This window comes from Megalobrama amblycephala, linkage group LG18, assembly GCF_018812025.1.
Source record: "Megalobrama amblycephala isolate DHTTF-2021 linkage group LG18, ASM1881202v1, whole genome shotgun sequence".
NCBI lineage: Eukaryota > Metazoa > Chordata > Actinopteri > Cypriniformes > Xenocyprididae > Megalobrama > Megalobrama amblycephala.
This window is the reverse complement of record NC_063061.1, coordinates 23,017,991-23,032,409: the sequence shown is the minus strand read 5'-3', so window position 1 is coordinate 23,032,409 and position 14,419 is coordinate 23,017,991. Positions and strand designations below refer to the sequence as shown.

The 14,419-nt window shown below is 39.7% G+C and overlaps 1 protein-coding gene across 8 annotated transcripts in view; it reads right to left on the bottom strand.

Moving 5' to 3' along the window:
* The window catches only part of rimbp2a (RIMS binding protein 2a), an 82,462-nt gene that overhangs the window by 7,980 nt on the left and 60,063 nt on the right, over positions 1-14,419 (bottom strand). For 5 of the 8 annotated variants that reach the window (XM_048166059.1, XM_048166064.1, XM_048166060.1 and 2 more), the window contains 10 exons: positions 13,107-13,255; positions 12,140-12,219; positions 9,802-9,911; positions 8,737-9,537; positions 7,375-7,526; positions 6,232-7,122; positions 4,519-4,647; positions 4,244-4,390; positions 4,030-4,150; positions 54-223 (listed from right to left, as the gene is read on the bottom strand). In XM_048166059.1, the coding sequence (XP_048022016.1) occupies positions 54-223; positions 4,030-4,150; positions 4,244-4,390; positions 4,519-4,647; positions 6,232-7,122; positions 7,375-7,526; positions 8,737-9,537; positions 9,802-9,911; positions 12,140-12,219; positions 13,107-13,255 (2,750 nt within the window). Of the gene's footprint in view, positions 1-53; positions 224-4,029; positions 4,151-4,243; positions 4,391-4,518; positions 4,648-6,231; positions 7,123-7,374; positions 7,527-8,736; positions 9,538-9,801; positions 9,912-12,139; positions 12,220-12,448; positions 12,539-13,106; positions 13,256-14,419 lie in introns of those variants that run through there. The other 3 variants (XM_048166066.1, XM_048166061.1, XM_048166062.1) reach the window with 3 other exon arrangements.

Below are 14,419 nucleotides of genomic sequence, written 5' to 3'. Positions count from 1 at the left end.
AAACAATGGAAGGGTCATTTAACAACAGATCTTTAACTCCAGCTGAGCGGTACCTTTATTATTTGACCCTCTTTAAAAGGGAGTTCCTCGTCAGCTGCGTCAGGGTTAGGGGACATGGAGAGAGGGTCGTAGTCGAAGAGGGCCACAAAGATTCGGAATGGATCCTCCTGCTCAGACTCATCATAGTACGGAGGAGAACGCCGGCTTCGGTCCCGGTATCCATCTACAATGAGAAAGATGGGTAAAAAAAACAAGTTGTCTAATAGACAGATTTAAGTGGCACCATATTATCCTGACATGAATAGTTGGACAGCCGTGTCCTGCAATGTGATATAAAACTTTTTTTTTTTCCATTATGCTACTTATATTAATCAAGAGATAAAATGTAGTTTTAATAATATTTTAGTACTCATAACAATACATTTGTCACATTGAAGGTCCATTTAAAGGGTTAGTTCACCCAAAATAATAATAATAAACTTTTATTTATATAGCCCAGAATTTCAATTTCTTTTTCAATTCCCAGAAAGCTACTAAAAACATATTTAAAAGCAGCCATAATATTTTAAAGCGACGAGAATACTTTTTGTGTGGCAAAAATAACAAAATAGCGAATTTATTCAACAATATCTAGTGATGCTCGATTTCAAAACACTGCTTCATGAAGCTTCGAAGCTTAACGAATCATTTGTTTTGAATCAGTGGTTCGGAGCGTGTATCAAACTGCTAGAGCCACGTGAACTACTGAAGTTTCAAAACACTTATGACATAACAAAGCCTTGTTTACTGAAATCATGCGATTTTGGCGCTCTGAACCACTGGTTCGAAACAAAAGATTCGTAAAGCTTCGAAGCTTTTTGAAATCGCCCATCACTAGATTCTAAAATGCTGATTTCAAGCTCAAGAAACATTTCTTATTATTGTCAATGTATAAAACAGTTGTGCTGCTTAACATCATGATTCTTTGATGAATAGAACATTCAAAAGAACAGCATTTTATTTATAATAGAATTCGTTTGTAACATTATAAATGTCTTTACTGTCACTTTTTACCAGTTCCTTTCTAAATAAAAGTTTTAATTTCTTTAAAAAACAACTATATATACTGTATATTAAATAGAAGTAGTCAACTACGCAAATACAGCTGTCCACTTTGTCCTGTAATACAAAACCATATACAGTAGGCATGACTTTAAGGTATAAGCTTACAAGATTCTTTAAAGGATATTTTGAAGCAAGTAACAAACAGTATAAATATAATCATCTCCGTATGTAATAAAGGACAGTTTGAATAAGCATGCAATTCAGTCCAATGGAGTGAAATTTCTCTCCATACTTGCACAATCCATTTATTTGCCAAACACATCTTGGGTGGGTTGAAGAAAACAGACATTTCTTACAGTAATATGATGGCTATGATGTGTGTCACTGTGTGTGTTTGGCTGTGTGTGTGGGTGTGTGGTGATTGGGAGTGAAACACCCATATGGCAGCCAATTACAGATGAGCAGCAAGCCAAACAAGAAGCTCCTGACAGGCGCACACACAGACAGAGAGAGAGAGAGAGAGAGAGAGAGAGAGAGAGGGTGCACACGTTGTCTGAGCTACTGTAACCATGCAGAGATCTGGATCTGAGAAAGACCCATCAGATGAGGCAAATTAGTCCCGGATAAAACTACACCTGCTTCCTTTTGTCGCTGCCGCATCTACAGAGCTGTGCTTGATTGTGACTCCAACATGCCCAATGTGCATTCCACACAGTTGCCTTTGCAGTCGATGCCAAGGAACTGTTTGCTTTCTCTTCCTGGTCAACCGTTACCTATGTACATATTTGATGGCATTCATTCGGTGTAAGATGCCGCCCTTTAACTTTCACCATTCAGTCATGCATGGCCAAAGTAAAAGAATGAGAGTGGTTTGGTTGTAAAGAGGGAGATTTGGCAGGCATCCATCGGTGGGGCAGTGCAAAAGGGGGAGGAGCATTCTCTGTGCAAACATGTTGCTATTGGGTATCTTACAGCACCGCTTCCAACACAAGCTTCCATCTTGGAGCAGTCCAGTGCAGTTTCATGCGTTTGGCCATTTTCTTTCTCTTCGGACCCCACTCTAAATGCTGCAGCTTCAACACGTACCATAAGGAGGCCTGCGTCCCCCGTGCCTCCGGGAGGACCATGTCCTGTGCCGCGCTACACTGCCATAGTTAACATCCTCCTTGACGGGAGAGAGGTTCCCTTCACTGTTACTCTCTGTGGTTATCTCTGAGGGAAACACCAATCAAAGAGTCGTTATACCATGCGAAGGCTGTTCTGCATCAACCTGCCCAGGCTGGAGACACCTAACTACTCTGGCATCTCTATGGGAAACCTTGGCTGCGTCCGAAAGCTTAGGCAGCTGACTTTTTGCCAGGCAATGACTTTGCAGGCAGCGTTTGCACATGAATGTACCTCCCGAAAAAGATTTCGGACAGACTTTTGAAGCAGCATAACAGTTAAACGATCTACAACAAAACAACGAGAGCTTTGGAGGTAACTAAACAAATATTTAAAGGTGCCATCGAACGTTTTTTTTTACAAGATGTAATATAAGTCTAAGGTGTCCCCTGAATGTGTCTGTGAAGTTTCAGCTCAAAATACCCCATAGATTTAAAAAAAAAAAAAAATTTAACTGCCTATTTTGGGGCATAATTAGAAATGCGCCGATTCAGGCTGCGGCCCCTTTAATTGCTCGCGCTCTCCACCCCCTCCCAGAGCTCTCAAGTCTATCATTGCATAAACAACGTTTACACAGCTAATATAACCCTCAAAATGGATCTTTACAAAGTGTTCATAATGCAGCATGTCTAATCGCGTAAGTATGGTATTTATTTGGATGTTTACATTGATTCTGAATGAGTTTGAGGCTATGCTCCGTGGCTAATGGCTAATGCTACACTGTTGGAGAGATTTATAAAGAATGAAGTTGTGTTTATGCATTATACAGACTGTAAGTGTTTAATAATGAAAATAACGACAGTCTTGTCTCCGTGAATACAGTAATAAATTATGGTAACTTTAACCACATTTAACAGTACATTAGCAACATGCTAACGAAACATTTAGAAAGACAATTTACAAATATCACTAAAAATATCATGATCATGTCAGTTATTATCGCTCCATCTGCCATTTTTCGCTATTGTCCTTGCTTGCTTACCTAGTCTGATGATTCGGCTGTGCAGCTTCAGACGTTCATACTGGCTGCCCTTGTCTAATGCCTTGAACATGAGCTGGCATATGCAAATATTGGGGTCATACATATTAATGATCCCGACTGTTACGTAACAGTCGGTGTTATGTTGAGATTCGCCTGTTCTTCGGAGGTCTTTTAAACAAATGAGATTTATATAAGAAGGAGGAAACAATGGAGTTTGAGACTCACTGTATGTCATTTCCATGTACTGAACTCTTGTTATTCAACTATGCCGAGGTAAATTCAATTTTCAATTTGATGGCACCTTTAATTCTTATAATATTAACTTCTCACTAGAAATGACATCAAAAGTGGAAAAAGTTGGTCAAAAACATACATTTACACACAAACTGACCACCAACTGCAACTTTTTTAAAAATTTTTTAGCTCAGCTGTCACAGAATTGAATGCACAGGATTGCAGGATTGCAGGATTCCTGTGCAACAGGATTGCACAGGATATCATCTCCACTGCCTTAAAAAATTGATCAGATGAAGGTATCTCAAGAGACAGGATGAGAAATGATCACTGGATTCTGACATGCCTTGTTGCCTTCCTACCTCCGTATGCTGCCTGTGGAGCCAGCATTTTTCAGCTTTCGGACGCAGCCCTTATGCTAGACGTAAAGATTCAGAGAGGGTCATAATGGCTGAAAGCAACAGGATATGGTAATGGTTGGAGCACACAGTGGTGGTCTGGCACACATTGACAAGCTTATGGACGTTTAACAGTTCAAAAAGAGACAATGTGGAACAGGAGGACAGACAGGCCCTGAACGCAAGTCTTGGACTCCTGTCTCTTACTGGGAGAACACTGACCAATGGATGGGACCGTGAGGGGTCGGCGCTGAGGTTGAGGACCTCGGTGAGATGGCTTCCGGTATGAGTCCCGATCCAGATTCGAAGATTGAGTGCTGCCTCCGGTCTTGAATTGGAAAGAAAGCAAACTAGTTACAGCCATGCAAACCAAGATGTCACTGGGATTTTGTCATTGAGATGTCTTTCCCTTTCTCAGTACCTTGAGTGCACTGTGGGAGTTTCGTCGCCTGCCTTCTTCATGTTGCATTTCAGAATACAACTCCTCCTCATCCTCTTCCATGATGTCTGAGAGGTCCGAGCCTCGACTGCTCTCCGTATGATACTCCTCACTTTGACTGTAATGAGACTGTAAAATGCAGATTGTGAGAGAAAATGACAATGCAAAGCAAAAAGAACAAACCACAGCATTCAATGCTGACATTCGCCTCTTATGCCTGTGGTTGTATGGTAAGGCAATCATTTCAACTGCCATACCTGCCTGCCCAGCTCTGAGCCCCTGAGGAAGTCATCCACAGATGCTCCTCTTCTGCGGGCCTGATAGCTTTCCTCATCCTCTTCCTCATCTGAATTTTGAGAGTGAAAGCTCTGGCTTCTCCTCTCCATCTAAATATATTAAAGTACTTTCAGAAGTCTTAATAAAGAGATCTGACAGTTATGCTGAGGTTAAATACTGACAAAATATCTAATCTTCTGTATGTTCATTAACTCTTTTACAGAGTTCTCATTTTCACATATTAACCCTAGAATGCATAAATGGGTCAAACTGACCTATAGGGTGTTGGTATTTTGATTATTTTTCAATAAAATTATTTGATTGATATTTTATGTATACCTAAATGTTGAGCCTCAGCAAAAATATATTTGTTCAAAAAGCATATTTGTTCATAGGTTCAGAAAAACTACCCCACGTCTTCATAAAGGTGGTCAATATGACCACCATTTCTTATTCTAGCTTACCATGGTTGTTTGTCAATAATAATAATAATAATAATAGTTAATTCTTTATCACATTTTTCTCTCCAAAAAATAATGTATAAATAAAATATAGATTTATTTTATAGATTTGCTAAATAATCTATAAACAAAATAATCTATAAATTAAAAGTTGTCAGCAAATTAAAATTTCTCACATAAACACATTAGTAATAGTTATAATTAGTTACATTTAATTACCCTGTTTATTGTTTATGTATACATGAAAAAGAACACTACAGAGACAAACATGCATATAATCAAATTCATAATACTGTTAAGTATACACTGTAAATATATAATTTTAAATCATTTCATTACACTTTAAAGCAAAAAATTCTGTCATCATTTAATTACCCTCATGTGGTTCAAAACCCAAAAGACTTTGGTCAATATTCAAAGCACAAATTAAGATATTTTAAATGAAACTTGAGAGGTTTCTGTCCCTCCATTAAAAGTCCAGGTAACGAAAACTTAAAAGATCCAAAAAGGTCCTTTATGACCTTATGTTGTTAATTGAATCCATATGAATCCAGCAGATTAATCCAAATTTTGAAGATACAGTAAGATACAGTAAAATCACTTTTTATGATGAACAGAGTTAATTTACGCTTCTATTTATATATAAACACAAATACATAAAGTGCATCAAATATGGTAAACACAGAAGTTTGTGTGTCATGCCTAGTTTGCATCATGCAGTCACGTTTGAGCTTTTGTGATTACCATATATGATGTGCTATCTATGTGTTTTGATCATCATTTAAATCCTAAATGAAATTTGTTCATCATACAACACGACCTTTACCGTTCAATTCATATAGGTTCATTTTATAATGGATTTTTGTATCTTCTAAGTTTTGGTTACCTGGAGTTTCTATAAAAGGACAGAACCCAAACAGGTTTCATCAAAAATATCTATCTGAATTTCGAAGATAAGCGAAATGGGTTTGGAATGACATGTAAATGATGACCAAATTTTCTTATTTGGGTGAACTAAGAATATTAAAATCTAAATAAAATTAAAATAAAAATACATACAAAACATAAAGAAAAATACATGAATGAAGAAAAAAAAAATTATAAAAAAACATTGACTTTGATATGGGTCGTTTTGACCCCCGTTATTCATGTAGGTTTTTGGGTCATGCATTCTAGGGTTAAGGTTGGTTTGCAGCTACTGTACATAACATGCTTTTTGCTGACTTGACTCACCCGTCCACTCTCTGCAGCCACTCTTTGAGCAGCCTCTCTGGCAATAGCCTTGGCCACAGTGTCAGGAATAAGCGTACCCCGGGGCTGGGGGAGGATCCTTTGAGGTGACGGGGAACGGCGGTTCGGGCAGGCCGGGGCGTCCAGGGTGTGTCCGTGTGGCATGCCTGTGGGCATGCCTGATGGGGAGCAGCCAGGCTCCCATGGCTGAGGTGGGCCCCCTCCATGATGAATCATTCCTGGCCCTGGCTCTTTGGTTTCCAGCTCTCTGGCACTTAGTGGTCTTTGGGGTTGGGGAAGGGCCAGTTGGGGAATGTGAGGCTGGGGCATCGGGATAGCTGGCTGGGGATGGAGCATGGGTGGCTGGGGTTGGAGTTGGGGCATGACCATGGACTGCAGGGGTTGAGGCATATGCATGGGCAGCTGGGGCTGGGCCATGGGCATAGACGATTGAGGCTGGGGCATTGGGATGGTCTGCTGGGGTTGAGGGATTGGGTGTGGTGGTAAAGGCTGGAGATGCGGTGGAGATGGCTGTGTGGGATGGGGCATACGGTGGGGATGGAGGTGAGATGGGGGCTGGTTGGGTTGAACGGGGAGGGGTTGGAGATGGGTGGGTGGTTGGGGTCCAGGGTGAGGGGGAAGGGATCGGATTTGGGGATGAGGAGGCATCGGTTGGGACTGCTGGGGTGGGAGAGAGGACTGAATGTGGTGAGAAGGAGGGAGGGCTTTAGGAAGAGGCACCAGCAGGTGGTTTGGAATGACGGCGACATGGGAGTCTTGAGATTCCCCTTGTGCTGATAAAGTCCTGACGATAACCTCACGGGCCTCCAAGCAGTGGAGACGGTTCAGCTCTACTGCCACATAGTCTGCCATTGGATACAACACCTCAGCGATCTGAAACAGCATCAGTTTTATCATTGATGTGCGGTTACATTTACCATGGTTCAGTTCATTTTTCATGAGCAAAATCCAGTCATTTCAGTATGAATCGACATAATCAGGAAAGATTTCCCCATGCAGAATGGGACACCAGTATGACTTTTTGATAACATTTTTAATCTTGATGACTTTTAGCCTGCAAACAGTCAAGAACTGTTCTGTCACATAAATGTCACCAGATACGACTGCTGATGTGCACATCCTTACCCTCTGACCCTTAGTGCACACTGCATAGCCAATGACACTTGCACCATTAGAGGTTCCCATAGGTGTCATTGGAGGGGGCTTCCAACGCACTTGAAGAATCCCTGGGGTGTGTCCACACTGGACCTGGACTTCTTGAGGAGGCAGAGGGGGTCCTGAGGAGGGACAGATAGCCACTGGGTATTTACAGTAACACACCTGACATGCCATACATTATATTTAGAAAGGATTTTGTGCACTGGATTCATTTGCTTGAGCTCAAGTTTACAGTAATATGGTCGTTCCAATAGCTTCACAGCTGAATAATGGCACAAGGGCATACATTACTTGCAAGTATCTCTGCTAATTAATTAATCCAATTAGCCTAACTAAAATTCTTTCTGTTGCCTTTGAGTCTTCGACTTTGTTAAGTGGAGTGTTGTGCTAATCAGAACAACAAAAATAGCTGTTTTCTGTCTATCTCAGGAAAGATTGTGTATGCTCTGTTTAGGTCTGATGTGTGCGTCAGCTTTGCCTTAGTGGGTAAAAATACTGATTTTCTGACCTTTATTTGATCAATCCTGATGTCGACTCTTATAATCCCAAGATCAGTCTTTTACTCTCTGCCTATTTTCAGTGGCTGTGTGAAAATCTGTCTGTTCAGCGCTTTCTGTCACTGCATTCTACTGAACTCAACTGTACAAAAAAATATTTTCCTAATGTAATAAGCTTGAAGGTTCCCTGTAATAGTGTTTCCAGCCATGCTGCTCCCCTGCTGCTGATTTTACCCGAGCTGTGAATGTTTTGTTCGCAGTATTGAATGTGATGAAATTACAGACTTGTGTATTGCAAAAATAATAGACTTTCTTTTAAATTTTCCCTCACAGGCTGCAAAATCAAGCATTCAGTGCAACTACTGTAGTCCCAACTCTAGGACAATTTACTCATTTTTTTTAAGTGAATCAGAACATACAGTGCAGTTCGAACAGTGTTGTTCGATTCACAATCAAATAACTCTTGCAAACTGTTTTTTTCAAGTGAATCCAAAACATACAGCAAGACAGCGTAATCTGATTTACAAACAAATGACTCTTTTGAACTGGCTCCAAAACACACACATTGCACCAGTGTAATTTAATTTACAAATGAACGACTCTTACGAGCGGGTTCTTTAAATGAATAGGCCTAGTTAAAAAAACAGCGATATCAGCGCAATATCAAACAAAACCTTATAAATGAAATACACTCAAATGAATCTCAACAGAATCAAATTGGATCTGATATGAATTTGTGGATTAGAATCTAATCAAAAGCACTAGTCATCCTATGCATCCGAATCGCTCAATATTGGCGCAATATCTGAAAAATATTAGAGTTTAATCTTACCAGCAGCCTGGGTGCAGAACTCCACCCCAGCCTCTCTCTTCTCTCTCTGCTCCAGGGGCATGTGCCAGGGCACCTGGTGAGGTTTGGCCAACACTTTTACCTTGTACACTGTGGCGGCCTTCAGGTTCACAAAACGCAGTTTGTAAGAGCACGGCTTGACCACAGCATGCTCCACACCATCTAAGTGCACAACATGGGAGTAGTTACTATTACTGGGCAGCCAAGAAAGTTCAGCCGAGTCACGCAAGATATCGTCCATGCGCAGGCCAGTGGGGGCCACCACAACATTGCGGCCCACCAGCAAGGTACAGCGCAACTCATCGGAGAGTCCCCTGTCCGTCACGCTCTGTACCGACACACGGTAGGTGCAAGAAGCCAAGTCTAGCTTCTCGAGAAGCAGTTTGGTCCTGCCCCCAAACGGCACAGTGGAACGCACTTCCCCGTCCACTAAGATATTGTAGCAGTTGATGTTGCCCCAACCAAGAGGCACCAGAGGCGCTTCCCAGGCCACTATCACACTTCTCGCCAGCTGTTTGATCAGGTTGATCTTCCTAGGGTAAGGCACGATGTTGTCGCCCAGCTCCTCTTCGTCCAGAGCGCCCATCCCGTTGCTGCAGTGGCCGAGGGCATCACTGCTAATGCTGTCCAGAGGAGCAGCTCCATCTATGGCAATCAGGCTCAGACAGCTCTGCTCCAGCCTACCCTGCTCCTGTTCCCCGTCGATAGATGGCTTTTCTTTGTCCTGGACAAACTCCACAAAATTAGAGGGAACCAGGCCACGCTGCCCATCCAACAGCTCTCCTGAAACAAACAGAAATAGAAAGATCTCATAAGCTGCAGCAGATCTCATTACATAAAATGTAATTGTGATGCATTTTGTAAGCATGTCATTTTTAATACACACTGTCAGGTAATGCTTACTGATTAAATTCACTTTTACTTGTCTATGTCTGTTATTTATCCTCTAGTGTCCATTAGCAAATAACTTGGTCGATTAGAGATCTGGTCTTTTTTAAATGTAAACTCTTAATTTTCAACAATAATTACACCTCTCGCATTAATTACCTTCATAAAATCCATCATCGTCCATGTCCCCATATACGTACAAGTACTTCCCTGCCACAAGAGGGAGCTCTGCTTCTGGATGCTCATTAGGTCCATCATAGGGATTATAACTGACCAAAACACCAGACAGTGAGTGGGAAAGAAAACAAAGAAAACAGTAAAATACAAACACATGTAGGCCTATATGTACAAGCATGCATGTATACATATATATCATTCACTTGTTCAAAAGTTTGGAGTCAGTAAGATTTTTAATGTTTTTGTACATTGAACATTAAAGTCTGTGTAACGAAGTTTATGTTTAGGGAAGGAGGCGGGAACCAGCGAATGTTCAACACAAAATAAACAAACAACAAAACGAAAGTAAAGGGGCAGCCCCTCGTGGACGATTGCAGCATAAAAACATAATAAAAACACAAAGTCCAGGCCTGGTCCTCTCTCGTCCTTCACTGTCGTCACTCTGTGAGATTCAAGGCTCCGTTCCCGCGGCTCTTGGCTCCACCCTTCACCCTTCTTTTCACAGACTGTTTTCTATTTTAATATATTTTAAAATAGAATTTATTCCTTTGATGGCAAAGCTGAATTTTCAGCAGCCATTACTCCATTTATCAGTGTTACATGATACTTCAGAAATCATTCTAATCTGTAGGTTTGGTGCTCAAGAAACATTTCTTAGTCACAGTTGAAACAGTTGTGCTGCTTAATATTTTTGTGGAAACCATGAAACCTTTTCAGAAACGTATGAAATTCTTTTTTATGAATAGAAAGTTTCAGCATTTGAAATGGAAATCTTTTCTAACATTACAAATTATAGTGACCAGGAGGGGACATGTTCAGTTCACTTACATTTGTTGTGGCCACAACATATTATCTCTTGGGAATGTGATAATATGTCGTGGCCATGAGATATTAATTCGTGGGAATATAATATAATAGGAGGCATATAAGGCATTTTCTTTTAACATTTATTGATAAAAAATGCTGTCTATAGGCAACATTGCGTGCAATATAATATAATAGGCAATATGTTAATATAATTATTTCTTAAAGGTGCCCTAGATTATGTTTTTAAAAGATGTAATATAAGTCTAAGGTGTCCCCTGAATGTGTCTGTGAAGTTTCAGATCAAAATACCCCATAGATTTTTTTTTTATTAATTTTTTTAACTGCCTATTTTGGGGCATCATTATAAACGCAGCGATTTTATGCTGCGGCCCCTTTAAATCCCGTGGTCCACGCCCACAGAGCTTGCGCTTGCCTTGAACAGTGCCTTAACAAAGTTTACACAGCTAATATAACCCTCAAAATGGATCTTTACAAAGTGTTCGTAATGCATGCGACATGCATGCGTCAGATTATGTGAGTATTGTATACTGTTATATTGTTTACTTCTGATTTTGAATGAGTTTGATAGTGCTCCGTGGCTAACGACTAATGCTACTCTGTTGGAGAGATTTATAAAGAATGAAGTTGTGTTTATGCATTATACAGACTGCAAGTGTTTAAAAATGAAAATAGCGACGGCTCTCTTGTCTCCGTGAATACAGTAATAACCGATGGTAACTTTAACCACATTTAACAGTACATTAGCAACATGCTAACGAAACATTTAGAAAGACAGTTTACAAATATCACTAAAAATATCATGTTATCATTGATCATGTCAGTTATTATTGCTCCATCTGCCATTTTTCGCTATTGTTCTTGCTTGCTTACCTAGTCTGATGATTCAGCTGTGCACATCCAGACATCCTGCCCTTGTCTAATGCCCTTTATAATGTTGGAAACGTGGGCTGGCATATGCAAATATTGGGGGCGTACACCCCGACTGTTATGGTGTTATGTTGAGATTCGCCTGTTCTTCGGAGGTCTTTTAAACAAATGAGATTTATATAAAAAGGAGGAAACAATGGAGTTTGAGACTCACTGTATGTCATTTCCATGTACTGAACTCTTGTTATTTAACAATGCCAAGATAAATTCAATTTTTCATTCGAGGGCACCTTTAATTCTGTGTTTTTCCTTCATTAAAAATAAATATTATTATAGGCCTATCCATTTCTGATGATTCCAGGTTGCTGTGGTCACGCAGATTTACGCATTCAACTTGTTGCCATGAGAAACAGATGTTTTTACCCCAACATAAAGAAGTTGTGGTCACAAGAAAAATATGCTGTTACCTCGACAAAATGATCTTGTGGCCGGTCAACGTAATAGATATCTTTAATGTCAGTTTTGATCAATTTAATGCAAAAAAAAAAAAGAAGAAAAAAAGACTGTCCCCAAACTTTTGAACAGTTCTTATATATATAGAGAGAGTAAGTGGTAAGAATAGTACCTATAGCGGGCAGTGCAGAGGCGGACCTGACCTGTGTATCTTGCCTTGGATCTTGGAGCTGGGCTCACCTCATCATCCATCTGGACAGAGGAAATCAGCTGACACACTTGATCTTCATCTTTAAATTCCACAATGAGCATCACTACATAAATGTACTATGGCAATGTACTATGAAAGTGTTTGTGTGATGATTATTACATAACATCCATTTATTTCCAGTCCTGCTCCCAATGTGCACAGTGCATGCATGTGTTCATGGATGATCTGATTCATGTATGATTAAGTGCACAGAGCGGGGATGATTATTACCTATTTGCATTGATGTCAATCACATAGCCAGGGAAAATATAAAGCTGAAGTGTGTAATTTCTATGGTGGTGATTGCATCACCAAACGGAACTGCAAAAACAATGACTGTTTTTAAACAGGTTTGCCATTGGTCAAGAACTCACGCCATTGGTTGAGCCAATTTTGCTGTGTCAGGCTGGCTGAGATGCTCAAACAAATAGCACAATGTTTTTATATAAGCATCGAGTCATAGTGTTTACAGTTTATTGGCAAAATAAACAATTAAATAATTAAAATGCTTTATAGTTGGGACCAGAGAAAGTATTTTAACATCAAAATAATTACACTCTTCACATTTAATTGTTAAATGTATTTTTCTAGTCAACATTGCACTGAGACTTTAGATGCCCAAATGTGTGATTTTGTTTACACAAACAGTAAACAATTGACTTTCTTTCCTAAATCATCAGAGAGTCTTTAACCCAAACATCTGATATGAGGTCATTTATGTATCTAATTATATAGAGAGAGGCCAATTATAAAGGCATGAAATGAACACATTTCTTCTCTCTTGAGTAAAATATAGGCAGATAAACAGATACTGCTATCTGCTTGTGGCAACCAGTTAACCGAATGATAAAGTGTAGCTGTGATGAGTGGATGGCTGAAGGGGACAAACCTCTGAGAGGGATGCTTGCATGGGGCTGCTGGAGCGACTCTGGGTTTGGACGTTGAGTTTGACCGATAGCTGCTCTGGCTTGTCAATCTTGTGTTGCTGTACTATGGGCAGTTCTGAAACCAGTGGAGCTCCGTCAGATCTCTCATCACCTGCAAGCATGAGTTATAATGGAAATCAATGACTTTGATCATCGAACAATAAGAAGGATCTGAACAAATGGATTTAAATAAGGCTGTGGAAAAAAACATTAGAGGATAAGACAATTAAATAAAATAGATTTTTTAAATGAAATGGAATCAAATGGACGTTTTAAGTAAAAGAGATTTTATGTATTTTATTAAAAGGTGTCCATTTTTTTAATTGAAGTCCATGGTGTAGTTCGTTTAAAGCCCATGTTTAGCTCTTTACTCCTGCCGATTTAGGCTTCAAAAATTCATAAAATATAGTGTTAATTGGTGAAGATTAACATGAATAAGATGAACAAAATGTGTAAGAATCGTGTAAGAATAAACTATTGAGAGCTTATTTTCTGCTATAATCCAAAAGCCAATGGAAAAATCCTACTGGGTAATTGACAATGGAACCAGGGTGATGCTAACATTTGGGTTGGCCGTTAAATTTTTTTTTACCAAAACATATTTTTACAAAATATGATTATACTATGTAACATTGACGGCATGAGGTACTTATATAACATGTATGTGTCACATTCATGTCTTTAGTTAACTGTTTCTTAGTGAAGTTCTGTTTAGTTTCTTTGTCTTAGTTTTCCCTGTCACTGTTTTGTCTTTGTAATTTTTAGTTTGTAATTTGTAACTATGGTTTCTAATTAGTGCACAACTCTTCCCCGTTTCTTTAATTCCCTGCCTCAATGTATTTAAAGGTATGTTTATGCCATGTTGTAATTATCATAATTATGAGATTTCAACTTGTAAAAAGCGTTCATGTCCTTATAGAGCTTATAATCACAGCTTGTAAGATGGGAATTTTCTGAGAGCCCCTATCTGTACCAAATGACCGCTGTACCACCTGACCACTGCAGATTCATTTAAGCATTGGTAATGTTGCCATAGAAACGCATAATTCCCAGTTTGAGGGCATGGACAACTCCGAACAAAACGTCACGTGTTTTCATCTCAAGGCTGTGGCGTGAACGCAGTATTAGCTGTCAGTTTTCTCAGTTCAGTGTTCTACGTTAATGTCAATGTTTGATGTGCAGTGTTTTTTCTAATGTTCTCCGGGTGCTTATTAAAGTTTCCTTGTATATTTAATTCTGTGTCAAGCTTCTTTTTGTGGATTATACTACACACGCT